We start from the raw sequence: 26,279 nt of genomic DNA, 5'->3' as shown, positions 1-26,279 counted from the left end.
TTTTCATCTTTTTCCCCATCAGAGTCCAAAAGTGTGTGGTAGATATTCACACAAATCAAAGTGGTAAGAAATATGTGGTGTCTGCAATCACCAATCAATACCAACCCCAACTCAATATTGTCTAAAAAGTATTTCTTACCATATAATTGAATAAACGCATTATTGCTTTTGAAAAATATTTAAATAAACGCATTCTGTGACTATAGAATGGTCCCTCAATTCCTCAAAGAAAATGTGAACCAAATAATACTTTCTTGAAGTTTTGAACAGAAAAAGCTTACTAATGAAATTAACAAAGATTTAAAGCAATGAACACAACACAAATTTGTTAGTGCATTTGCATCCACCATCACTAACTTTAACATCCACCACTAAGATGTAGTTCAAGGTGTTTTAAACAATATATTTATAAGGGTGGGGACCACCATAACTGAGTTAATTGGTGTCCTAATTATATTCAAATAGTTAGTTTATTTGAGCCTCCATTATCATTTGTCAATGGAGAGATAGAAAAAAGTTAAGACCTTTGCCTCAAATTTCATAAGCTTCTGGAAACCTTTACTTAAATTAGCAAATAGGCACAAGGCACTAAATGCAAGCAGCATCTTTTTCAGGGCAGTTGTTTGTTTTACTGTCCATAATTAGCCAGCCTTTAAAGCTGTCTCTGCATCCACAACCTCCTTCACAAGGTGTAGACTTTGAACATTTTAAAGATAAGACTGACCCATACATACAAATACTCGAATATTCTTGTATATACATACATATATACATATATATGTAGAGAAAAAAATCAAGAAAATTTTTTAGAATCTTAGAAAGATGGAAGCTTTTCTTAGCTTTTCCCCCCTGCTTTGTCTCTTCTTACTGATGTACCCTCATCCTTCTTCTTCATTACCCATGTGTACCAACTTGAGTGAGTCCCTTTTCTCTTTTCTTATACACATACATGTATATATGCATGATTAGTACTACAGTATATAAGTATATGAATATATGAACATGAAGAAAAGTATAGCAATGTGTTGTAAAATGGATGATTTGATTATTAAGGGGCACCTGTGATTGCAAAGGAACCATTGGCATTTTGTCCGTACAAACAAGAGAAGGTGTGTTGTGACTCAACCAAAGACTCAAAACTGCAGATGCAGTTTGAAGCTATGAACATTTCAAATCCTGATTGTGCTTCTGTTATCAAATCAATTCTCTGTGCTGTAAGTTTATGTTCACCTTCTTCTTTTATATGCTGGAAATGTTCATTGATTATTTTATCACACTAGATTTCATATGGGCTTAAATTTAGTAAATTCCAATCAAATATTCTACCAGCTTAGCAATTTGCTTTTTTATAATATGGCAAACAGAGCATATTATAAAAGGTGGAGTCTGTTAGGAATTTATGTACCCAACAACGACCACCAATCGAAAGATTGTGATCCCACAAACGACAAACGGACAGAATAATAACAAGAAAAATAAACGACACAAGATATTACGTGGTTATATGCAATCGGTGTGATTGCTTTAGTCCACGGCCAACTAGAGAGATTTTTTATTGATTTTTCATGCATAGGGTTACAAATTACAAAGGGTATATTTATAGTGCTAATCAAAATTAGGAAACAAATCAAATAACTTGCTGGCCACGAACAATGTCGCGTTCCACGACACCCCCATCGCGTTCCGCGACAAACTGCATCCACTCGCGACAGACTTAATCAAAACGCGATAGCCATCGAGTCTGTCTACTGCCTCATATGTCGCGTTTGAACCACCTATGTCGCGTTCCATTGTGTCGCGTTTCGCGACAGAACACACCCAAACGCGACCGACCTGTTTCTTTTGTTTTGATCTTCTTTGCAACTATCCAACAATCTCCCACTCAAAGGAGAGCAAAACTCAAAAATCTCGTCAACCCCAAAACCAACCATTTCAACCAAGAACGTCGAACCACCTTTCATACCGCCAATCAAACATGGGACACGCAAACTCAACATCGCTGGAAGAGCAGACTTTCGATACAAGGTCTTCAACACTACTTGTCAAAAATCAAAACCAATAACCCTTAGAGCTCTCTAGTTGACGTCTTCTATCATCAAGTAACAAGAAGACCAGTTGAAGCTATGCAAAGCTTCAACTTCCCGATCGTAACCACCTTAGTACACATATCAGCAGGATTTTCCGTACCAGGAATTTTCTTAACAACTATAGTACCATCTTCAATAAGTTCACGAATTTTATGATACCTTAGCTTTATGTGTTTCGTACGACCATGAAACACCGGGTTCTTCACCAAGTAAATAGTACTTTGATTATCACAGTGCAAGACATAATCTTGTTGAACTCGTCCCAACTCAAACATAAAATTCTTCAGCCATACAAGTTCTTTGCATGCTTCTGCTGCTGCCATATATTCAGCCTCCGTTGTTGACAGCGCAACACAACTTTGAAGTTTGGACATCCAACTAACAGCCGTCTTACCAACCGTGAAAACATAACCCGTAGTGCTTCTACCCGAATCGTCACAACCACCCAAATCAGCATCCACGTACCCTCTCAAAATGGAATCACCTTTAGTGAATTGCAACCCCATTTTAGAAGTACCTTTCAAGTATCGCAAAAGCCACTTTATACCTTCCCAATGCTCTTTACCCGGATTCGACATAAACCGACTCACAACTCCCACTGCATAAGCTATGTCGGGTCTTGAACAAATCATTGCATACATAATACTACCCACTGCCGACGCATACGGAATTTGAGCCATCTCTTCTTTGTCTACTTCCGTTGTAGGTGCTTGACTCTTCGTTAACTTTAAGGTACCGCCTAAAGGCACGGATCTTGCCTTTGAATCACCCATGTTGAACCACTCTAACACTTTCTCGATATACTTGGTTTGAGACAAAGTTAAAGTACCTTCAACCCGATTCCTTTCAATACTCATTCCAAGTATCCGTTTAGCAGCCCCTAAGTCTTTCATCTCGAACGCGTGAGACAACTTTCTCTTCAACCTGTTAATCTCTGACATATCCGATCCTGCAATCAACATGTCATCAACATAAAGTAACAAAATAATATAGGAGGACTTGAATTTCTTCAAGTAACAACAATGATCCGACTCGCTTCTTATGAAGCCACTCCTTGTCATAAATTCATCAAACTTCAAGTACCATTGCCGTGGTGCTTGTTTTAACCCATACAGACTTTTCTTCAATTTGCAAACCCATCTCTCTTTACCAACTACCTCGAAGCCCTTTGGTTGCACCATATAAATCTCCTCTTTAAGATCCCCATGTAAAAATGCGGTCTTTACATCTAACTGTTCTAGGTGTAAGTCATCAGCAGCAACAATACTCAAAACCAAGCGAATAGTAGTCATCTTCACAACCGGAGAAAAGATTTCATTATAATCAACTCCTTCCCTTTGTTGAAACCCCTTAACTACCAACCGAGCTTTGTACCGCTTTTTCCCGTTCAACTCATCTTTGACCCGAAAGACCCATTTACTGTGCAACGCCTTTTTCATTGGAGGTAATTTCACTAAAGACCATGTCTTATTCTTGATAAGTGATCCCATCTCTTCCTTCATAGCAAGCTCCCACTGTATGGATTCTTTAGATTGTCTTGCTTCAAAGTAACTCTCGGGTTCACCATTCTCGGTATAGAGCAAATAGTTTGCTGATGGAGAAAACCTAACAGTAGGTTTGGGCGTTTTACTAGAGCGTCTCAATGGTGGAGTAACGGGTGATGATGATCGAGTTAAGTCACCGTCATCCCCACCAATAAAGCTCTCATCATTTTCGGAGCTAGCACCACTCTCCGAATCATCTCCATCACTTTGATCCTCACCGTCAATTGGCAATTCAACAGTTCCCGAACTCCCACTAGAACCTGTATTCACATCAACAAACTTATCAAGCATAACCGGACTATGATTAGAATTAGCCGTTACCTTGGTGCCATACAACGAGCTTTCATCAAAAGTAACATCTCTACTACGAATCACCTTCCTCGCCTCATTGTCCCAACACCTATAACCCATGTCATCCAACCCATATCCGATAAAAGTACACTTTCTTGATTTAGCTTCAAGCTTGTCTTTGTCAATATCTTTGGTTTTCACATACACATTACAACCGAAAACCCTTAATTGAGCCAAACTCACCTTTTTACCGGTCCACTCTTCCTCTGGAATTCGAAACTCTAACGGTGTTGAGGGTCCCCTGTTAATCAAATAAGCTGCCGTCATCTTTGGTAGACCCGCATGTAACCGCATACTCCTAGCCCGCTCATTGAGCGTCCGGTTCATGCGTTCGGCAACCCCATTGTGCTGTGGTGTTTCCCGAACTGTTTTCAACATACGAATACCATGTTCCGCACAATAGTCTTTAAATTCTTTACTGCTGTATTCTCCTCCATTGTCAGATTTCAAGCACTTAACTTTCAAGTTAGTCTCGTTTTCAACAGCAGCTCTCCACACTTTAAAAGTAGAAAACACATCAGATTTAACTTTTAGAAAGTAAACCCATACCTTTCTTGTGGAGTCATCAATGAAGGTGACATAGTAGCGGGAACCACCATGCGACTCAACCGTTGTAGGTCCATAGACATCGGAATGAACAAGTTCAAGCTTCTCCTTCTTTGGCGCAATTCTCGATTTCCCGAATGATACCTTCTTTTGTTTCCCCATAGTACATGGCCCACAAAACCCGATATCCACCTTCTTCAAACCCGGAATCTTCCCATTAGAAACTAGCAACTTCATCCCCTTCTCACTCATGTGCCCTAATCTTTGGTGCCATAGAGTAGAATCGGCCCCTACACTACTCGTCACATTAACCTCATCATCATCGAATACCACGACCATGTATAAAGTTCCCTTTTTATGTCCCGATGCCACGACTTGACCATCCTTTAGAACACGCCATTTGCGATCACCGAAGGTAGTATGATTACCTTCTTCATCCAATTGACCTATAGAGATAAGCTTCCTTTTCAAATTCGGAATATACCTCACATCTTTCAAAGTCCAATTGGAACCAATGGATGTCTTCAATGTCACATCTCCAATGTCTCTTATGTCTAAGCGTTTGTCATCCGCCAATCTCACCTTCCCCCGATACGCCTTAAAATTCTTCATCATCTCCTTACTAGGATTAGCATGGAATGATGCGCCCGAATCCATGATCCAAGCTTCAACCGAATTTTCAACACAACACACCAAAGCGTCATCCGTATCCTCGGAAGTGAAGTTCACCCTAGCTTTATCCACCTTTGGATTCTTACATTGAGTGCTAAAGTGACCCTTTTGATTGCAATTCCAACAAACTGCAGATTCTCGGTCCTTAGAGTTATACCTCTTTTTGAATTTCTTACCCTTCTTCGTACCCTTATTGTTCTTCCTGCCCCTGTCGGTATTTAAGAGCGACCCCGACGATTCCCCGGAATTCCTCCTACGAGTCTCTTCCCCTAGAATCAAATCCTTGATCCCCTCAAGCTTGAGCTCAGTGGTTCCTGTGGAACTACTAACTGCAGTAACTGTACCCGACCAACTTTCAGGCAAAGACGAAAGCAAAATCAGTGCCTGAAGTTCATCATCAAACACAATCTCCACCGAGGCCAATCTTGTAATGAAATTGTTGAAATCATTGATATGATCTGCAGCACACGCACCTTCTTTCATCTTTTGGTTGAACAATTGACGCATGAGAAAAACCTTATTAGCGGCGTTAGGTTTTTCATACATATGTGTAAGTGCCTTTAAGCACCCAAACGTAGTCTTCTCGTTAATAACGTTATAAGCAACGTTTTTTTCAAGAGACATCCTAACCGCCCTTAAAGCATGGCGATCTAGGAGATCCCAATCTTCTTGTTTAACGCTATCAGGCTTCTTCTCTTCAAGTGGTAAGTGTAATTTTTTCTGGTACAAATAGTCTTCTATTTGCATCTTCCAGAAACCAAAATCTTTCCCATCGAACCGATCAATCCTAAACTTTCCTTCATCCGCCATCGTGCCCAAAACGAACCTTGTGCTCTAGATACCAGTTGTTAGGAATTTATGGACCCAACAACGACCACCAATTGAAAGATTGTGATCCCACAAACGACAAACGGACAGAATAACAACAAAAAAAATAAACGACACAAGATATTACGTGGTTATATGCAATCAGTGTGATTGCTTTAGTCCACGGCCAACTAGAGAGATTTTTTATTGATTTTTCGTGCATAGGGTTACAGATTACAAAGGGTATATTTATAGTGCTAATCAAAATTAGGAAACAAATCAAATAACTTGCTGGCCACGAACAATGTCGCGTTCCACGACACCCCATCGCGTTCCGCGACAAACTGCATCCACTCGCGACAGACTTAATCAAAACGCGATAGCTGTGATGACCCGGGAATTTCCGACCAAATTTAAACATAATCTTATATGATTCGACTCGATAAGCAAAGTCTATTAAACCGAGTCTCATTATGTTTGAACTATTTCATGATAACATTTGACCTTTAACTATTTCCGACGATTCACGAACCTTTAATTGTAACTAAGAATGTAAATATAAATAATTATATATAAAACTAATTATATTAGTATTAATGAACTATTAAGTAATTTTGTTATTATAAAAGATAACATTTAATAACTAAAGATTTTCATTTTGAATATATATAGTATATTGTATATAAATGATTCAAACATATTTTACCAACGTTATCAAAATATTAAATGTACAATGTTATACTTTGTAGTTAATTGTTTAATATACATAATTAATCATCTACTCAACATTTAAAACATGATTTTATATATATGGTAGTATACATATATACATAAATATAACTATATATATATATATATATATATATATATATATATATATGATTTTATACATAATTATTATATTATGTATATGTAGAAATTTATAATATATCTATGATGAAATAATGTACTATTTTAATAAATATATATAATACTTACATATATAAAACATTTATATTTTTCATAATTACATACATAAGTATAATATAATTAGTATGTAAATAAATATTATAATATATTTATATTAAAATGCATAAATATATAATATTCAGTATATGTTACAATACATATTACATAATTATTAAATATTACATAATAATAGATGATATTAATAAATTAAATTTAAATACAAATATAGTTGTTGTAGTAATGTTATTTGTATCGTCAAATATCAATATTTGTATTCATAATATCACTTTATATCATATAAAGATGAAATTGGATGTATAAATTAGATTATTATTACTAATATTATTATTATCGATAAAATATTAATATTATCATAATTAGTATGGTATTATTATTATTATTATTATTATCATTTTTACAATTATTATTATCATTAATATTATATTTATCATTATTATTAATTTTATTAATATTATTAGATATTAATAGTATTGTTATTATATATTATTATTATTAATTAAAAAAAAAGCAGTAGGGATCTATATTATACGCTTGACCTCTGTATCCTTTATCTCTATTATTATTATTTTTTTTGTTTCTTTCCTGCTCCCAACTCGTGAACCTGTGTTGACATTTTCTCCATTTTTTATCAACCGATCTCTATTATTACAACATGATTATGTATAATTGCAAATCAAATAAAAAGGAAATCCAATGGGATTAAAGAGCACAGCGATATTTTTGTTTTCTTCTTCTCTGCACGCTCCAATTTTTTTTTCTCTTAATTCAATTTCGAATAAAGTTTCAAAATCTAAAAATGCAGAAAGGTTAGAAATCTTTCTTTGAATCTATCTGCAAAATCTCAACTCTCAAATCTTTATATCGATCTTGAATTTTGAAGTCAAAGTTTAGTTTAAAAAAAGTCAACAATTGTTCTTGAGACAAATTCGCGTTCGTGTATATGTTTCTGATCAAATTGACGATTCCAGTAGTTTTTATACATGTTTAGAAAACTATTTCGTGTTATAAACATTATCTATAATGTTATCTATTACGAAATCAATTTTTTTTGTTTTGTTCCAAGAACCGACGCTGCAGTAGGCCTTAGTGTTTTTTTTTTTTATTTTAGAACCCAAATTATTTTTTTTTCTGTAATGTTTTGAAGCTTTAAAGGGAACCCCGATTTTTTTATTTTTTTTTTGTTATTGATGTTTTTGTTGAATCCATGAGACTTGTGGAGAAGAAGAGGAATAGAAGAAAAACAGTTTATATATAAAATTTAAATTCGATATTAGTACAGAGAATCAGAATTGGTGGGATGGTCGAGAGTGTTTGCGTGTGAGCATGTGGTCACGAGATCGAGTCCAGAGGACGGTAGTTTCTTTTTTTTTTTTTTTGAAACTCTTTTCATGTGAGGTAGTTTTCTTTTCTAATTTTTTTATTGTTATTATATATTAATTATTATTAGTATTATTATTATTATTGTGATTGTTTTGATTGTTATTGTTATTGTTATTATTAGTATCATACTTGTTATCATATTTGAAAGTATTATAGACATTACTATTATTATTATGATAGGTATTAATAATATTATTATTAGTAATAAACTTATCATTTTAGTATTTTATCATCATTAGGATTATGATTATGATTATCATTATTATTATTATGAAGGAAATAAAAATATATTATTATCATCAATATTAGAATTTGTACCGGTTTATAAATAATAGTATCATCAGTTCATTTACAATTAATAATATCATATTTATCAGTATCATCATTAATATTTACTAGTATTATTATGATTATCATTTATCATTTTATAAATATTAGAACCCTTATTATTAACATAAGTATGGTATTAGTATTAATATTATTTTAGAGTTATTATTATTAGTATCATTAACAGTTATCATTTTCATTTTTTTTGCTATTAGTATTATCATTATTAATAAAATTATTATTATTATTAGTAAATTATTATTTTAACAAATAAATCTTTTGTACACTATATATATACTTATGGTATATACTAGGATTGTATTAATAATTCACATAACAAACTAATAAAATTTCATAAATACAATACTAACCACAAATATATGTATATAAATATATTAATGTCACTATTTATATAAACGTAAATCATTATAGATATATACATAAAATCGATATATATATAAAATATAACTTAAAATATAATATAAGTATACGTTTTAAAATAAAGGTTAGAATAAATTCTACAAAACTATAATATATAAATAATACATATTAATAAATGAAATTTTGTAACTTACATTATACGTATTAATATATACACAATTGATATAGGTTCGTGAATCTGAGGCCAACCCTGCATTGTTCAATGACGTCATATGTATTTTTACTACAAAATACAGTATCGTGAGTTTCATTTGCCTTTTTGCCCTTTATATTTTTGGGCTGAGAATACATGCGCAACTTTTATAACTGTTTTACGAAATTGACACAAGTACGTGAAACTACATTCTATGGTTGGATTATCGAAGTCGAATATGCCCCTTTTTATTAAGTCTGGTAATCTAAGAATTAGGGAACAGACACCCTAATTGACGCGAATCCTAAAGATAGATCTATCGGGCCCAACAAGCCCCATCCAAAGTACCGGATGTTTTAGTACTTCGAAATTTATATCATGTCCGAAGGAGGATCCCGGAATGATGGGGATATTCTTATATATGCATATTGTTAATGTCGGTTACCAGGTGTTCAATCCATATGAATGATATTTTTGTCTCTATGCATGGGACGTATGTTTATGAGAAATGGAAATCTGAAATCTTGTGGTCTTTTAAAATGATGGAAACGATTGTTTAAGTTAAACTAATGAACTCACCAACCTTTTGGTTGACACTTTAAAGCATGTTTATTCTCAGGTACGAAAGAAATCTTCCGCTGTGTATTTGCTCATTTTATAGATATTACTTGGAGTCATTCATGACATATTTCAAAAGACGTTGCATTCGAGTCGTCGAGTTCATCAAGATTATTATCAAGTCAATTATAGTTGGATATATTATGAAATGGTATGCATGCCTGTCAACTTTCGATGTAATGAAAGTTTGTCTTTTCAAAAACGAATGCAATGTTTGTAAAATGTATCATATAGAGGTCAAGTACCTCGCGATGTAATCAACTGTTGTGAATCGTTTATAATCGATATGGACTTCGTCCGGATGGAATAGGACGGGTCTTCACAGTTGGTATCAGAGCGGTGGTCTTAGCGAACCAGGTCTTGCATTAGTGAGTCTAACTGATAGTCGTTAGAATGCATTAATGAGTCTGGACTTCGACCGTGTTTGCATGTCAAAAGTTTTGCTTATCATTTAGTGTCGAAAAATTATTTGCTTATCATCCTTAAAGTCTAAGACACGTCTTACTGCCTTTATTGCATAGACAGTGTATAGTTAAATTCATATCTTAGCGTATCTGTTATTGTTACCTTTGCCTGACAGCTTCCGTAGATTCCTCCATAGCTTATGGGATTTTAGTATTATATATGCATATGTAAATTATGTATTGCAGGGTACTAATCTACATCCTATAATCTATTTCTTATCGAAAATCCTTCATCTGATCGTACGAGATGAATCCCTCAACCAGTTCGAGTCCATCAGATTTCGATAGCTATTTCGATAGTTATTCCGACAGCTATTTCGATATGGATTTCCACTCGAGCTCCGAAAGCAGAGTAACCGGAATGAATCGATCAATTAGCCATCATCTATTCTGAATGAATTGGAGATGGGTTCGTAGTCGACTTAATCAATGGAAACGCGAAGAAGGCGATCATTTCCACTAACCAAATTCACCTCTTGACAATGAACCTAAAACGTTTACCGGCGAACCTGTTCGAGACACCATTTTCTCTCTCATTTCCAAAGTATCTCATCACGATCATATACTATCTCAGATTCTAAACCTCATTCATCCGCTCGTCCGAACCGACAATCATCCCGGTGTAATAGAAGAAGTTAACGAACTTCGCGCATAAGTTGTAGTCTTGGAAAATATGGTGCAAAACGTACCAGCTTCATCCAAATCACCGGCACCAACAGTACCACCAACAACCCAAATTTCAATATCACATGCCTCAACATCTCAATCTATACCTCGAGTATAATCATCATTCTACATGACATTCTACATCAGTTATCTTCGTTCGACATGGTGATTATGTAATCTCTAATGTTTTAGAGATTATTTATTCTAGTTCCAACTGAAAACTAAATGAGTTTAATATCATGTTAACTCATTAAATTCATGATTACATCTGAAGAAAATATATATGTATATATGTTTTCATAAAGATTGTAATTAAAAATTCTTTTGTACAAACTGTTAATAATAAAAATATTTTAACGGGTAGGTAATACCCGAGGAATATTTAAATTTCACATTAATAAGTTACACTGTATATTCTTCGAATCTGATTCAACAGTTATTCACTATCCTATTTACAACCACCGGGATACTTATCCGTTCACCAAAGAATAACTATTTTTATTCAAATTCAATTTCATATTTGAATTTTGACCTATCAGAATCCAACAAGTGGCATAATGAAGAAATAATGGACACAATAAAAATTGATTAGAAACAGACTAATTAACAATATTAAATTTTATTAAGAAACCACGCTAACAAAATCCTAGCTAACTGTTCCTAGCTAACTGTTAATTCCGTATTACATTTTATTTATCGCAATTTATTTATCGCAATTTATTTATCGCAATTTATTTTATCGCAATTTATATTCTCGCAATTTTATTTATTGTCATTTAATTTCTGTTATTTACTTTACGCACTTTATTTATCGTCATTTAATTTCTGTTATTTATTTTACGCACTTTAAATATCGGGACACGTATACAAGGTTTTGACATATCATATCGACACATCTATATATATTATTTGGAATCACCATAGACACTCTATATGCAGTAATGATCGAGTTCTCTATACAGGGTTGAGGTTGATTCTATAATAATATATATACTTTGAGTTGTGATCGAGTCTGAGACATGTACACGGGTCACGATACGTATTAATTAATTCAAATATTATATATTAAACTATATATGAATGATTGCACTGTCAACTGTGGACTATCGACTGTGGACTAATAACATTGGACAATTAAAATGAATTAAAATATTGAATATAACATATGAAACTAAACAATTCTTCAAGTTTGCCACTTGATTTCGTCTTAAACCTCATTTGTATCTTCACGATTACATTCTGCGTTCAAACCTTTCATGATTCTTGAAAACACCTCAATCGATAGGATGAATCAACCGCACTTTATCTACGGAAGGAAAGATTTATGCATATAGTTATGCACCTGAGAAACTCTCGGCAATTGTGTAAAAGTTCAACACGTAGCCGCGTCAGATCCTTTGGCATTTATTAACAAAAACAACTTTGCGATCCCTTTTCAAAATTAGCCAATTTTGTCACAGCTCCAACAAGTCAACTTCGACTTTTCGTACGAAACAACCTTATTATAACGTTTATATATACGCGTGCTCTTTTATTGTTACCAGGTAACCTTTCATATTCCATCATATTACCATCAGCGTTTAATCATCTAAAAACACAATTCTCCTGAAACCACCTCGGATTAATAACCGATGATTCAGATATCATAGCATTAAATGCAGAGGAAACAGAAAAATGGTAGATGGTCTAAACGGACAAAAGTTTGATGATAAAGAAAGGAGTGTTAGGAACGCTCGATAGAAAATTGGGTATTGAAAAACAGATTGAGTTACCCATGAAGGAGACCAAGGACAAATACAAGGACCAAATCCTATATTCAAAGGATTCAGGTAATTCTGGATCCGTTGAAATCTTTAGAGAATATCTTGCTCCGAAGTCATGTTAAAATCTTGCGGAAAATCTTTCTCCATCAACCGTCGAACTTAGAAATTCCAAAATATCATCATCAATATCTTTGATATTTCTGAGGATATTTTCATAAATATTCTCGTCCGAAATTATATACCTCTTCGTGCTTCCTGTGTATCAATATATTGGAAACATTCAATAGAAAATATAGTACCGAAAAGCAGATTATGCGAAACTATGAAGAAAGCCGTGGATAAATCACAAAGAATAAGTTTGACTTCAAAGAATCCAAATAATTCAATGTCTGCTAAAGTCTATAGTGAATAACTTGCTCCTTACTCTAAACCCTTGCAGACAATAGTTTCTATCATCCTATGATCTTAGATATTCTGAGATATTATCGTACCTTTCATTATAAATATCCTCCATATTTCTGGAGATATTTTTATAACTATTCTTATCTGAAATCATTAATCTTTTCGTGCTATCAGTATTACATCATATAGAAACTGTTAGTTTCTATATTCTGTAAATTTTCAAGCTTAAAATATGAATGTTATTGTAGTAATGATGGGAACTAATGCATGAGTTAGTATAATATAATGACACTTGATCAACGTGATTATATTACAGTAAGTCATGCTGAGTTTCTAAATGAAACGTGATGATTCACAGATCATAACGTCATCATGTGCCATGTTACATAACTCTTTCATCCTACTTAACTCCGTAACAAATCAAGAAAATGTATTCTTGATGGTTCTATCTTCCGTGATGTTGATAAATTTGAAAATCAAATCGTGCTATCACGTTCCTTCATGCTTAGAACATTATAATCATTCGAAACTCTATATCTATAAATTCTGGACCATTATTCGCTTGACTTGAAGTCGGGAAGAGAAAACAAAAGCATAGAGCTTTGAAATATAAGGGAGAATATAAAGTCCGATAACAACACATAAATTACAAACCGTGTATATCAATGTTTATCGCAACATAAAGACACGGGAGAATTAAAAACATTATAATCCCGAGGGCGAAGTAGAAGAAAGCAGATTCCTCTGGTGGAAGTTGGAAAAGGAGAATGATTGTTGCGATAGTAAGGATGAGGACAAGGATCAGAACTGGATTAATCATTTTCAGAATCTTTTGGATGTATGAACTAAGAAAGAAAGTATAAGAATGGTGAGAATAATGGAAAGGAAGAGCTTAATTTATACTGGAAATATCAGACGTAGTAATCGGGGCAGATCACCGTATTTAATTAAAGAGATCTTAATTTCCATAAATCCCGAAGAATCGGATTTTATAGATCTTCAAGATTTTCTTTAAATCCCTTAAATTCCGGAATTCAACCAAGGCAATGTCAAAAGTTAAGACGCGCCTTATTTTCTAAATTCAAACCTGACTACGTCAAAAGTTAAAAACAAATCTTTGTTTCTCATTTCATCCTTTTGTGAATAGCTTCATTCGCACTCTTCGAATAATCGAATTATTTTTATCCATATTACTCAATGATGATAAAACTCAAGTTATCAACTCATATTCGTTAGGAAAACATATTTATTGTTAGCTATGACGACCTCACTCAAATTTCGGGACGAAATTTCTTTAACGGGTAGGTACTGTGATGACCCGGGAATTTCCGACCAAATTTAAACATAATCTTATATGATTCGACTCGATAAGCAAAGTCTATTAAACCGAGTCTCATTATGTTTGAACTATTTCATGATAACATTTGACCTTTAACTATTTCCGACGATTCACGAACCTTTAATTGTAACTAAGAATGTAAATATAAATAATTATATATAAAACTAATTATATTAGTATTAATGAACTATTAAGTAATTTTGTTATTATAAAAGATAACATTTAATAACTAAAGATTTTCATTTTGAATATATATAGTATATTGTATATAAATGATTCAAACATATTTTACCAACGTTATCAAAATATTAAATGTACAATGTTATACTTTGTAGTTAATTGTTTAATATACATAATTAATCATCTACTCAACATTTAAAACATGATTTTATATATATGGTAGTATACATATATACATAAATATAACTATATATATATATATATATATATATATATATATATATATATATGATTTTATACATAATTATTATATTATGTATATGTAGAAATTTATAATATATCTATGATGAAATAATGTACTATTTTAATAAATATATATAATACTTACATATATAAAACATTTATATTTTTCATAATTACATACATAAGTATAATATAATTAGTATGTAAATAAATATTATAATATATTTATATTAAAATGCATAAATATATAATATTCAGTATATGTTACAATACATATTACATAATTATTAAATATTACATAATAATAGATGATATTAATAAATTAAATTTAAATACAAATATAGTTGTTGTAGTAATGTTATTTGTATCGTCAAATATCAATATTTGTATTCATAATATCACTTTATATCATATAAAGATGAAATTGGATGTATAAATTAGATTATTATTACTAATATTATTATTATCGATAAAATATTAATATTATCATAATTAGTATGGTATTATTATTATTATTATTATTATCATTTTTACAATTATTATTATCATTAATATTATATTTATCATTATTATTAATTTTATTAATATTATTAGATATTAATAGTATTGTTATTATATATTATTATTATTAATTAAAAAAAAAGCAGTAGGGATCTATATTATACGCTTGACCTCTGTATCCTTTATCTCTATTATTATTATTTTTTTTGTTTCTTTCCTGCTCCCAACTCGTGAACCTGTGTTGACATTTTCTCCATTTTTTATCAACCGATCTCTATTATTACAACATGATTATGTATAATTGCAAATCAAATAAAAAGGAAATCCAATGGGATTAAAGAGCACAGCGATATTTTTGTTTTCTTCTTCTCTGCACGCTCCAATTTTTTTTTCTCTTAATTCAATTTCGAATAAAGTTTCAAAATCTAAAAATGCAGAAAGGTTAGAAATCTTTCTTTGAATCTATCTGCAAAATCTCAACTCTCAAATCTTTATATCGATCTTGAATTTTGAAGTCAAAGTTTAGTTTAAAAAAAGTCAACAATTGTTCTTGAGACAAATTCGCGTTCGTGTATATGTTTCTGATCAAATTGACGATTCCAGTAGTTTTTATACATGTTTAGAAAACTATTTCGTGTTATAAACATTATCTATAATGTTATCTATTACGAAATCAATTTTTTTTGTTTTGTTCCAAGAACCGACGCTGCAGTAGGCCTTAGTGTTTTTTTTTTTTATTTTAGAACCCAAATTATTTTTTTTTCTGTAATGTTTTGAAGCTTTAAAGGGAACCCCGATTTTTTATTTTTTTTTTGTTATTGATGTTTTTGTTGAATCCATGAGACTTGTGGAGAAGAAGAGGAATAGAAGAAAAACAGTTTATATATAAAATTTAAATTCGATATTAGTACAGAGAATCAGAATTGGTGGGATGGTCGAGAGTGTTTGCGTGTGAGCATGTGGTCACGAGATCGAGTCCAGAGGACGGTAGTTTCTTTTTTTTTTTTTTTGAAACTCTTTTCATGTGAGGTAGTTTTCTTTTCTAATTTTTTTATTGTTATTATATATTAATTATTATTAGTATTATTATTATTATTGTGATTGTTTTGATTGTTATTGTTATTGTTATTATTAGTATCATACTTGTTATCATATTTGAAAGTATTATAGACATTACTATTATTATTATGATAGGTATTAATAATATTATTATTAGTAATAAACTTATCATTTTAGTATTTTATCATCATTAGGATTATGATTATGATTATCATTATTATTATTATGAAGGAAATAAAAATATATTATTATCATCAATATTAGAATTTGTACCGGTTTATAAATAATAGTATCATCAGTTCATTTACAATTAATAATATCATATTTATCAGTATCATCATTAATATTTACTAGTATTATTATGATTATCATTTATCATTTTATAAATATTAGAACCCTTATTATTAACATAAGTATGGTATTAGTATTAATATTATTTTAGAGTTATTATTATTAGTATCATTAACAGTTATCATTTTCATTTTTTTTGCTATTAGTATTATCATTATTAATAAAATTATTATTATTATTAGTAAATTATTATTTTAACAAATAAATCTTTTGTACACTATATATATACTTATGGTATATACTAGGATTGTATTAATAATTCACATAACAAACTAATAAAATTTCATAAATACAATACTAACCACAAATATATGTATATAAATATATTAATGTCACTATTTATATAAACGTAAATCATTATAGATATATACATAAAATCGATATATATATAAAATATAACTTAAAATATAATATAAGTATACGTTTTAAAATAAAGGTTAGAATAAATTCTACAAAACTATAATATATAAATAATACATATTAATAAATGAAATTTTGTAACTTACATTATACGTATTAATATATACACAATTGATATAGGTTCGTGAATCTGAGGCCAACCCTGCATTGTTCAATGACGTCATATGTATTTTTACTACAAAATACAGTATCGTGAGTTTCATTTGCCTTTTTGCCCTTTATATTTTTGGGCTGAGAATACATGCGCAACTTTTATAACTGTTTTACGAAATTGACACAAGTACGTGAAACTACATTCTATGGTTGGATTATCGAAGTCGAATATGCCCCTTTTTATTAAGTCTGGTAATCTAAGAATTAGGGAACAGACACCCTAATTGACGCGAATCCTAAAGATAGATCTATCGGGCCCAACAAGCCCCATCCAAAGTACCGGATGTTTTAGTACTTCGAAATTTATATCATGTCCGAAGGAGGATCCCGGAATGATGGGGATATTCTTATATATGCATATTGTTAATGTCGGTTACCAGGTGTTCAATCCATATGAATGATATTTTTGTCTCTATGCATGGGACGTATGTTTATGAGAAATGGAAATCTGAAATCTTGTGGTCTTTTAAAATGATGGAAACGATTGTTTAAGTTAAACTAATGAACTCACCAACCTTTTGGTTGACACTTTAAAGCATGTTTATTCTCAGGTACGAAAGAAATCTTCCGCTGTGTATTTGCTCATTTTATAGATATTACTTGGAGTCATTCATGACATATTTCAAAAGACGTTGCATTCGAGTCGTCGAGTTCATCAAGATTATTATCAAGTCAATTATAGTTGGATATATTATGAAATGGTATGCATGCCTGTCAACTTTCGATGTAATGAAAGTTTGTCTTTTCAAAAACGAATGCAATGTTTGTAAAATGTATCATATAGAGGTCAAGTACCTCGCGATGTAATCAACTGTTGTGAATCGTTTATAATCGATATGGACTTCGTCCGGATGGAATAGGACGGGTCTTCACAATAGCCATCGAGTCTGTCTACTGCCTCATATGTCGCGTTTGAACCACCTATGTCGCGTTCCATTGTGTCGCGTTTCGCGACAGAACACACCCAAACGCGACCGACCTGTTTCTTTTGTTTTGATCTTCTTTGCAACTATCCAACAGAGTCTTAGAGCTCATACACAAGTTCAGATTGAACTAGACCCCATATCTGCAGCTTCTCAAAACACTATAAAAACATGTATTTACTCGCAGGGGTGACAGTAGTGTAGGGCAGGGGCAGATGCCCCCAGTTAATTTCAAATTTTTAGTGCAAAAATTTTGGATTTTTTCATTTTAACCACAGTGGATTATTTTTCTTTGCCAAAAAGTCTTCATATTTTGCCCGAAAACCTACCTATTTTGCCCAAAATCCTCCATATTTTGCGCAAAAATCTCATATTTAACGAAAAAAGAGTTGCTACGCGCCTACGCTTTTAAAAAAAATTCGCCCCAACTTTCTAGTTCTGCTGCTGCTGTTCACTCGTATATTTGAAGTATAGTTAGTTTTCAACTTAACATGTGTTACATCTATAAATGCATATTTCAATTAGTTAGCTTTCATATTCAGTATGTATTACATCTATAAATGCATCTCAATTAGTTAGCTTTCATATTCAGTATTGGAACCATTTTAAGAGTAGAATTATTATAATCTATATCAAGTTATTAATCTTATTTGTTTAGCTTTAGGTTTTGAATTATATATAAACTAGATTGACATACAAAATTATTTAATACGGAGTATTTGATAAACATACAAGACAAAAATATCCAAAAAAAAATGCTGAAAAAGGAAGGTACAAAAGTTTGTACGCTAAATAGTAGTATCATCAAACTATTTAGTGATTATTTGAAAATATTTGATGCTAATATTCAAGAAAATAAGGACCTATTTAGTGATTATTTGAAAATATTTGATGCTAATATTCAAGAAAATAAGGACCCAAAAGCTAGACATAATTAAAACATGAAATTATAAAATGCAAAGAATATACAAGCGTTTGCTTCAGCTCATATCGTTATCTGATGTAATGAGGATTTATTTGATCTGCAGACATGCGATCAGTATTCAGCAAACCTATTCAAGGTTGAATCACAGATTCGTTCAGTTCCAGTTCTTTGCGACTCTCCTAATTCAGCAGATTCCTCTCTATCGAAACAATCTGAAACCAGTTTTTGTATGATGGTATGGGATACCTGTCAAAACATCTCCATGCAAAATTCCATATTCGCCCCTTCATTACAAGGTATAGGTGGATTGCCACAGAACACCTCATCTAAGCTCACCGATCTCTGGCAATCAAGAACCGACTTTTGTACCTCATTCGGTAGTAAACCAGATGAAACGACTCAGTGTTTCAACGGGTCACCGATACAGCTTAACACAACGACCCAAACACCAATTCCACCAAATGGGCTGTGTCTTGAAAGGCTAGGAGATAAAGGATATATCAATATGGCTGCTCATCCAGACAGGTCAGACCGTGCATTCTTCTCAGACCTACCAGGAAAAATATGGCTAGCAACTATACCTACTCACGGTTCAGGAGAACCGTTGGGGTTAGATGAATCTAACCCGTTTGTTGATTTGACAGATCAAGTTAAATTTGATACTGTATTTGGGTTAATGGGGATAGCGTTTCACCCGAAGTTTGCTGAAAATGGGCGGTTCTTTGCTTCGTTTAACTGTGACAAAGAAACATCTTCAACGTGTTCGGGAAGGTGTGGTTGTAACTCAGATGTGGGTTGTGACCCGTCTAAATTAGTGAGTTCAAGCACTGCAGATCACCCGTGTCAGTATCATAATGTTGTCGCAGAATATACTGTTAATGGTACATCATCAGATCCTGCAAAGGTAATTCACTTACTTAGTACGTGCATTCTAAAAAGACTATAAAAAGTACTAAAAATTGTTTCTGTTATGTTTGTAGGCAACAAAAGGGGATCCTATAGAAGTGAGAAGGATATTCACAATGGGCCTTCCGTTTACAAATAATCATGGTGGACAGATTCTTTTTGGGCCTACTGACGGGTATCTATATATAATGTTGGGAGATGGTGGAGGCAGAAATGGGCCTTTGGGATTTGCTCAAAATAAGAAGTCGTTGCTTGGAAAGATTATGAGGGTGGATGTAGATACTATACCTAGTAAGTATTTGGTTATACTTTGAAGTTTAGGCAACAATTACCCTGCTCCATTTGCAAAGTATAAGTTTTTGCATTAATTGTTACAGAAGAAACAGATGATGATCTGAACCTATGGGGAAATTATTCAATTCCTCAAGACAATCCTTACTCTGAAGATAAAGACATGTTGCCTGAAATTTGGGCCTTAGGATTCAGAAACCCTTGGCGTTGTAGCTTTGATTCTGAAAGGCCTTCTTACTTTCTATGTGCAGATATTGGTCAGGTTCGTAAAGTCTCACATAAATGAATACTAATATATATTTATATTAACAATAATCATAATGAATAATCAATTGATCAGGATCGTTATGAGGAAATTGATGTTATCACAAAGGGTGGCAACTATGGGTGGAGTATATATGAAGGCCACCTTCTTGTTAACTCTTCCAAAGAAAATACGTCTGTAGATACAGACCTTATCTTTCCAGCAATGGGATATAACCATAATGACGTCAACAAAAAAGAGGGTTCGGCAGCAATATCGGGCGGGTATTTCTATCGTTCTACTACAGATCCATGCATGTATGGCAGGTAATTCAAACAGTCCTAAAAGCATCTTTCTACCTTTCTAATTATAATATTAATACTTTCACTAGCATCTTAACGACTTCTCATCTAGACCAAAGAAGCATACAAGTCAATACTGGTGTATGAGTATTCTTCAATTCAACTTTTGATATTTAGACATATAAATAATAAGGAATCTAACTATAGAAGGATTCTTAGTTACCTGTATGCAGATCTGTACGCCACTGCTTTATGGGCAGCCGCTGAAACACCAACAAACAGTGGGAACTTTACAACCACATCGATCCCGTTCAGTTGTGCTCGTGATTCTCCATTAGAATGCAATTCTGTACCAAACACTAATTTGGCTGCTTTAGGTTACATATTCTCGTTTGGAGAAGATAACAAGAAAGACCTGTATATTTTGGCAAGCACGGGAGTTTACAGAGTAGTTCGCCCAAGTCGATGTAATTACAGTTGTACTAAAGAAAATGTAACACAAGATGAAACTCCAAAAACTTCTTCACCTTCTTCAAGTGCTAATCACATCACCAGCCAAAATATGGAGTTTGTGTTATCTGTCTCTTTGATATTGGTCTTGGTAAGCTGTATGCTGTAACTGCGAAAGGAAAGAGTATCGCAATATTAGAAACCATTCACAATCTCTCATTCAGTTTTGATGTGGGTAAAATTAATTAACTTTGTTTTATATATGAGGATATTGATTGATTTCAGTACACCGCATCATAATGATTGTGAGACAGCTGAATCTCAGTGAACCTTCTGAGTCTCTAAGTTTTGTACAAGAACAGGGAAGTATGTCACCAATTTTCTATGAGAAAAAACTTTACGTATAATGACAATGTAGCATTTATGTGTTGTTTCCCTACACTGAAAGTACATTATTATAAACTGCAATCTTACTTGCAAAAAAAGGTAAAGAAAATTGTCTTCATTTAGTTCTTATGATGTGTCATGCATCATAAAAGATATACAAAACCCATCTGGGGGAAAGGGGAAATTAAGCGAAAATAATTTAACAGCGTACTAAAAAATTGTCAAAAAGAGAAAAAATTGTATTAATCCGCTATTCTTCAACACAGTTTAATACAGATACAGAGAACTTGTATATAAAATCATGTATTAACTCAATCTTGTCTCAACTGATATTTAAACACATAATGTAGACACGGATAGTAGGCACCATAACGAATGATTTTCTTTAACCTAAGGGCAATTAGTTTGACAAGGAGGATTACAGTTGTTTTGGTATGTGAAGTTAACAGTAGGCCCAATGCCTCCCATAAGTCCATACCAAATGATGACATCTAAATTTAACTCAGTAAGATCATAAATAGCCTATATAAACTATAATATACATAAGAACATACCATCAATGGGATTCATTTGGTAGAAATAACAATCTTGTTTCTGACCCATCAACAAGAAGCTAATAATTCAAAATTCAAACCATGTTTCAGTCACCAATTTTATCAACAATATTTTTCTCAATCGCTTCATCACACAGCTCAAGCGTCAAATCTAGATTCCCATCATTATAATTCATATCCATAAAATAACTGTATAACTCTCTATCAGCAACTAAACCTTTATTCCTCATTTCCTCAAACAAATTTCTGGCCTCTGTATGTTTTTTCCTCTTGATATAACCCTTGATGAGAGCATTATAAGCATTTACAGTCAAATCAAACCCCTTCTCTACCATTTCTTTATGCAAAAACCACACCTCTTTCATGTTTCTTGCCTTGCAGTGGCCTCTTATTAGTATTTCGTATGTGTTAGCATTTGGGGATATACCTTTCCCTAACATTTCTTTGTAGATTTCAGCTGTAGCACGCATATCATTTCGGATACAGTACTGCTTCATAATTGAATTATACGTTGTGGCATTTGGCATGATACGTTTTTCCAACATCCATTTAAGAAGAGACGCACCATCTTTTAACATCCCCGACAAGCAGAACCCATTCATTAAAACATTAAACGTAACAACTGTAGGCTGAATCCCGTTATCCAACATTTGTCTAAGAAGTTCATGAGCTTTAACCATGTCTCCTGATTTGCAATGAGCATCTATAAGAGTTGTGTACGTATAAGCATCTGGATTAATGCCTGCGACCTCCATATCTTCTACTAGCTTTAATGCTTGTACAATATTTCCAACTTTACAAAGACCATTAACAAGAGAATTATACGTGCATATATTCAATTCAAGACCTTTAGAACACATTTCATGTAAAAGTTCATTTGCTGTATCTATCTCCCCTTGTTTGCATAACCCGTCAACGAGAGACGTGTAAGTCACGAGATTGGGAGTTAAACCCATCTCAACCATCTGATTATGAAGTGAAAATGCCTCCTTTATTTGACCATTCTTGCAGTAACCATCAATAAGTACTGTACAAGTGATTTCATCTAGTTTCATTTCTCTATCACACATTTCAAGAAACAGATTGTGTGCTTTCTGTATATTACCCGTTCTACAAAGACCAGACAAAAGAGCAGTATATGTTACAAGATCAGGACAAATATTGTTACTGTGCATCTCCTCAAGCAACCTATATGCACCAATAACGTTCCCATTTTTGCAGAAACCGTCAATTAGCGTTGTATAAACAACCTTATCAGGAGTTATATTCTGGTATATCATCTCCCTAAGAACCTTATCTGCATCAACCGTTCTACCAATCTTACATAAAAGGTAAACCACGCTGTTAATAGTAAACATGTTCGGCTTCAATCCTTTTATTTTCATTTCTTCTATAAGTTTCATAACTATGTGATACTCTCCTATCTGACAGTACCCATTTACCATTGTGCTATAACTAATAGCATCAAGCATGCACCCTCGAAACACCATTTGAAAGAGTAAGTTATGAGCTTCTTTCACTTTCCCCATTCGACAAAGGCAATGAATCATCATATTATGTGACATAGTATTCCATTTAACACCCTCTTTAAGGAATTCAGTAAAAATATGTGGTGTTTTCCTACATCCATCAATATTCTCTGATATCCGTGAGAGGAAAACGTTACATGAATCAACAGATATTACCACCCCATAGTTTAACATCTTAAAGAATAGTTTTTTGGCTCCATCGAGTATTCCAACTTCAACAAGGACTTCAAAGAAAATATCAAAAACATGGGGATTTGAACCCCAATCCTTGTAAGTATATATCAACTTTTCCATGAAAAGAGAAAATGGAAGGCTGGAATCTACATTAGGTTTACTCCAAAATTCATGAATAAGTTCATGAGCTACTTTTGGGTCCTTTGCAGCAACAGATATCTGAATGATGATGCAACGAGCCTCGAGTGATGGAGCTCTACGTATGCACAACCAGTCAAAGAAATTTAGTACTAAGTTGTACTCGTGCTTTATCTCCATTAGAACCCAAATAAAGTGGTCGAGTTTAAACTTTGATTCATATGGCTTCAGAATTCGTTCAATGGGCTCAAAACGACGTTGTTTAATGGTGGTGCAGATGTTGTAGACAAGTTGAGAATCTTTTATTGTAGGTTTTTTGGGGGAATAATCAGGGAAGTGTCTTGCACTAACGGAAGAGAATTTACGCCTTGCTATGTCAAATGGCGAACATGCGAAAGAAGAAGCCGTCTGAATTTGAAGGTGGTGACATAATATCTGACAACAATATCTTGAGACGAAGATAAAACACCGCTTCATATCTTGGCATCAGACCAGATTCCCTATTTCCACCTTTGATGTTGCCATGAGCCGCCTCCATATAGAAAGACAATAAATAATCTTCCTCAATACATCACCTGTCGCAGGGACATTTACACCGAATTAGCAAAAAACCAATTATTCAACAAATGCATCATTCTTTTATAGTGTTGGTGACAGTGGCATTTTATCGAACAGGTGGTGGCAATTTACAAGTAACCCTACAATGCACATTTACACCCAAGTTAACCTTTTTTCAACAGAGATACATACACAAGTAGAGTATATTGTGTCCGATATTACAATTGACAATTGACAACAATGATAATAATAAAATAAAAAAAATAAAAAAATAAAACATTTAGCACACTGATTCCTTTGAAGTTTTATTTATGAGGTGGACCAAATGCACAAACTGCATTCATTTTGTTTATACAAAAACCAACAAAGCCACTGCCTGTGTGTTATTTATTATATGAGAAGGAAGATAACAACCAGCATATTAGATTACAATGTTACATATCACTTAAATAAAGATACACGAATAAACAAACATATATGAACAGTATTTATTCTAATTTCTAATTGAAGAAAAAGAATAATCGAAGTATTACTAGGTTGCTGAAAGCTGCACTCAGACGCGTATAATTATAAAATTATATAGATACAGATACAGATGACAGTAGCGGGAGTAGAAGAAAGGGAGCTCCGACTTCAGTTGGAGCGCGGCGTTTGTCCGGTCCGATATAGTGGCTTATTCTAGGGGTTCTTTAATTGCACACAGACCCTTGACCTAAACCTCTTTTACAATTTTAAACTTAAAGTCCTAGTTATTTCATTTTTAACCCTCAGAAGTTCTCTCATAGTGCAATGTTTACCCTTATTTAAAAGAGTATTGTACATTATTCTCTCTCTCTTTTTTTTTTATCCATAACCAAATATTTTTCTAAACCGTTCTATTCTTTCTCAACTTATATTTGAAAGTGCATATTTAATTATTTAACAAAATATGACACAATATATGTTTTCTTTTTATATATAAAACTAGTCCGGACCGGCCCGCGCGTTGCGACGGGGGCTTTCGGACTGCGTATTCATATTTAACGTAGCGTTGTGTATTTACAGAGGGGAACACGACTCATGTGTTAAGCGTTGGTTTAGATGTCGTTGTGTTAAGCGTTTTTTAAAAAGTATCTGTTTCGAACGTAGTTAGCTTTGTTTTGTTCAATAAATTTTTTCGAGTGTAACGGTGCTGTCGGAAAAATTTAACTCGCGGCGAGCAGAAAGATATGGGATGTCGTTGTGTTTAGCGTTTTTTAAAAAGTGTCCGTTTTGAACGTGGTTAGTTTCGTTTTGTTCATAAAATTATTTCGAGTCTGACGCTGCCGTAGAAAAAATTTAACTCGTGGCGAGCGGGAAGATACGGATTGTCGTTATGTTTAGCGTTTTTTAAAAAATTGTCCGTTTCGCGTATAGTTAGTCCCGTTGGGTTCGTAAGATTTTCCGTAATTGAACGGTGGTCTCGAAAAAATTTAACTCGCACCGAGCGAGAAGATAGGGCCC

General features: G+C 32.9%; 2 protein-coding genes across 2 annotated transcripts; one reads left to right on the top strand and one right to left on the bottom strand.

Annotated features, from left to right (window-relative positions):
- The first annotated feature begins 822 nt into the window (after nt 1-822).
- On the top strand, nt 823-21,626 carry LOC139842409 (HIPL1 protein-like). Its single transcript, XM_071832552.1, has 7 exons — nt 823-916; nt 1,054-1,214; nt 19,368-20,168; nt 20,245-20,461; nt 20,548-20,723; nt 20,802-21,031; nt 21,227-21,626. The coding sequence occupies exons 1-7, from the start codon at nt 823-825 to the stop codon at nt 21,624-21,626; spliced, it is 2,079 nt and encodes a 692-aa protein (XP_071688653.1).
- An 858-nt stretch (nt 21,627-22,484) lies between these two features.
- Nucleotides 22,485-24,716, bottom strand: LOC139842408 (uncharacterized). Its single transcript, XM_071832551.1, has one exon. The coding sequence runs from the start codon at nt 24,714-24,716 to the stop codon at nt 22,485-22,487; it is 2,232 nt and encodes a 743-aa protein (XP_071688652.1).
- Nucleotides 24,717-26,279: the final 1,563 nt, after the last annotated feature.

The sequence above is a fragment of the Rutidosis leptorrhynchoides genome, chromosome 4, assembly GCF_046630445.1.
Source record: "Rutidosis leptorrhynchoides isolate AG116_Rl617_1_P2 chromosome 4, CSIRO_AGI_Rlap_v1, whole genome shotgun sequence".
Classification (NCBI taxonomy): Eukaryota; Viridiplantae; Streptophyta; class Magnoliopsida; order Asterales; family Asteraceae; genus Rutidosis; species Rutidosis leptorrhynchoides.
The sequence above is the reverse complement of the archived record's forward strand: the minus strand, read 5'-3'. Positions and strand labels throughout refer to the sequence as shown.

Bases quoted from the DNA above. Each gene is read 5' to 3' on its own strand.
- LOC139842409 (XM_071832552.1), top strand. From the start codon at position 823: ATGGAAGCTTTTCTTAGCTTTTCCCCCCTGCTTTGTCTCTTCTTACTG. The intron at 917-1,053 runs GTGAGTCCCTTT...TTGATTATTAAG, and splicing joins ACCCATGTGTACCAACTTGA to GGGCACCTGTGATTGCAAAG. The intron at 20,169-20,244 runs GTAATTCACTTA...TTATGTTTGTAG, and splicing joins CATCATCAGATCCTGCAAAG to GCAACAAAAGGGGATCCTAT.
- LOC139842408 (XM_071832551.1), bottom strand. From the start codon at position 24,716: ATGAAGCGGTGTTTTATCTTCGTCTCAAGATATTGTTGTCAGATATTA.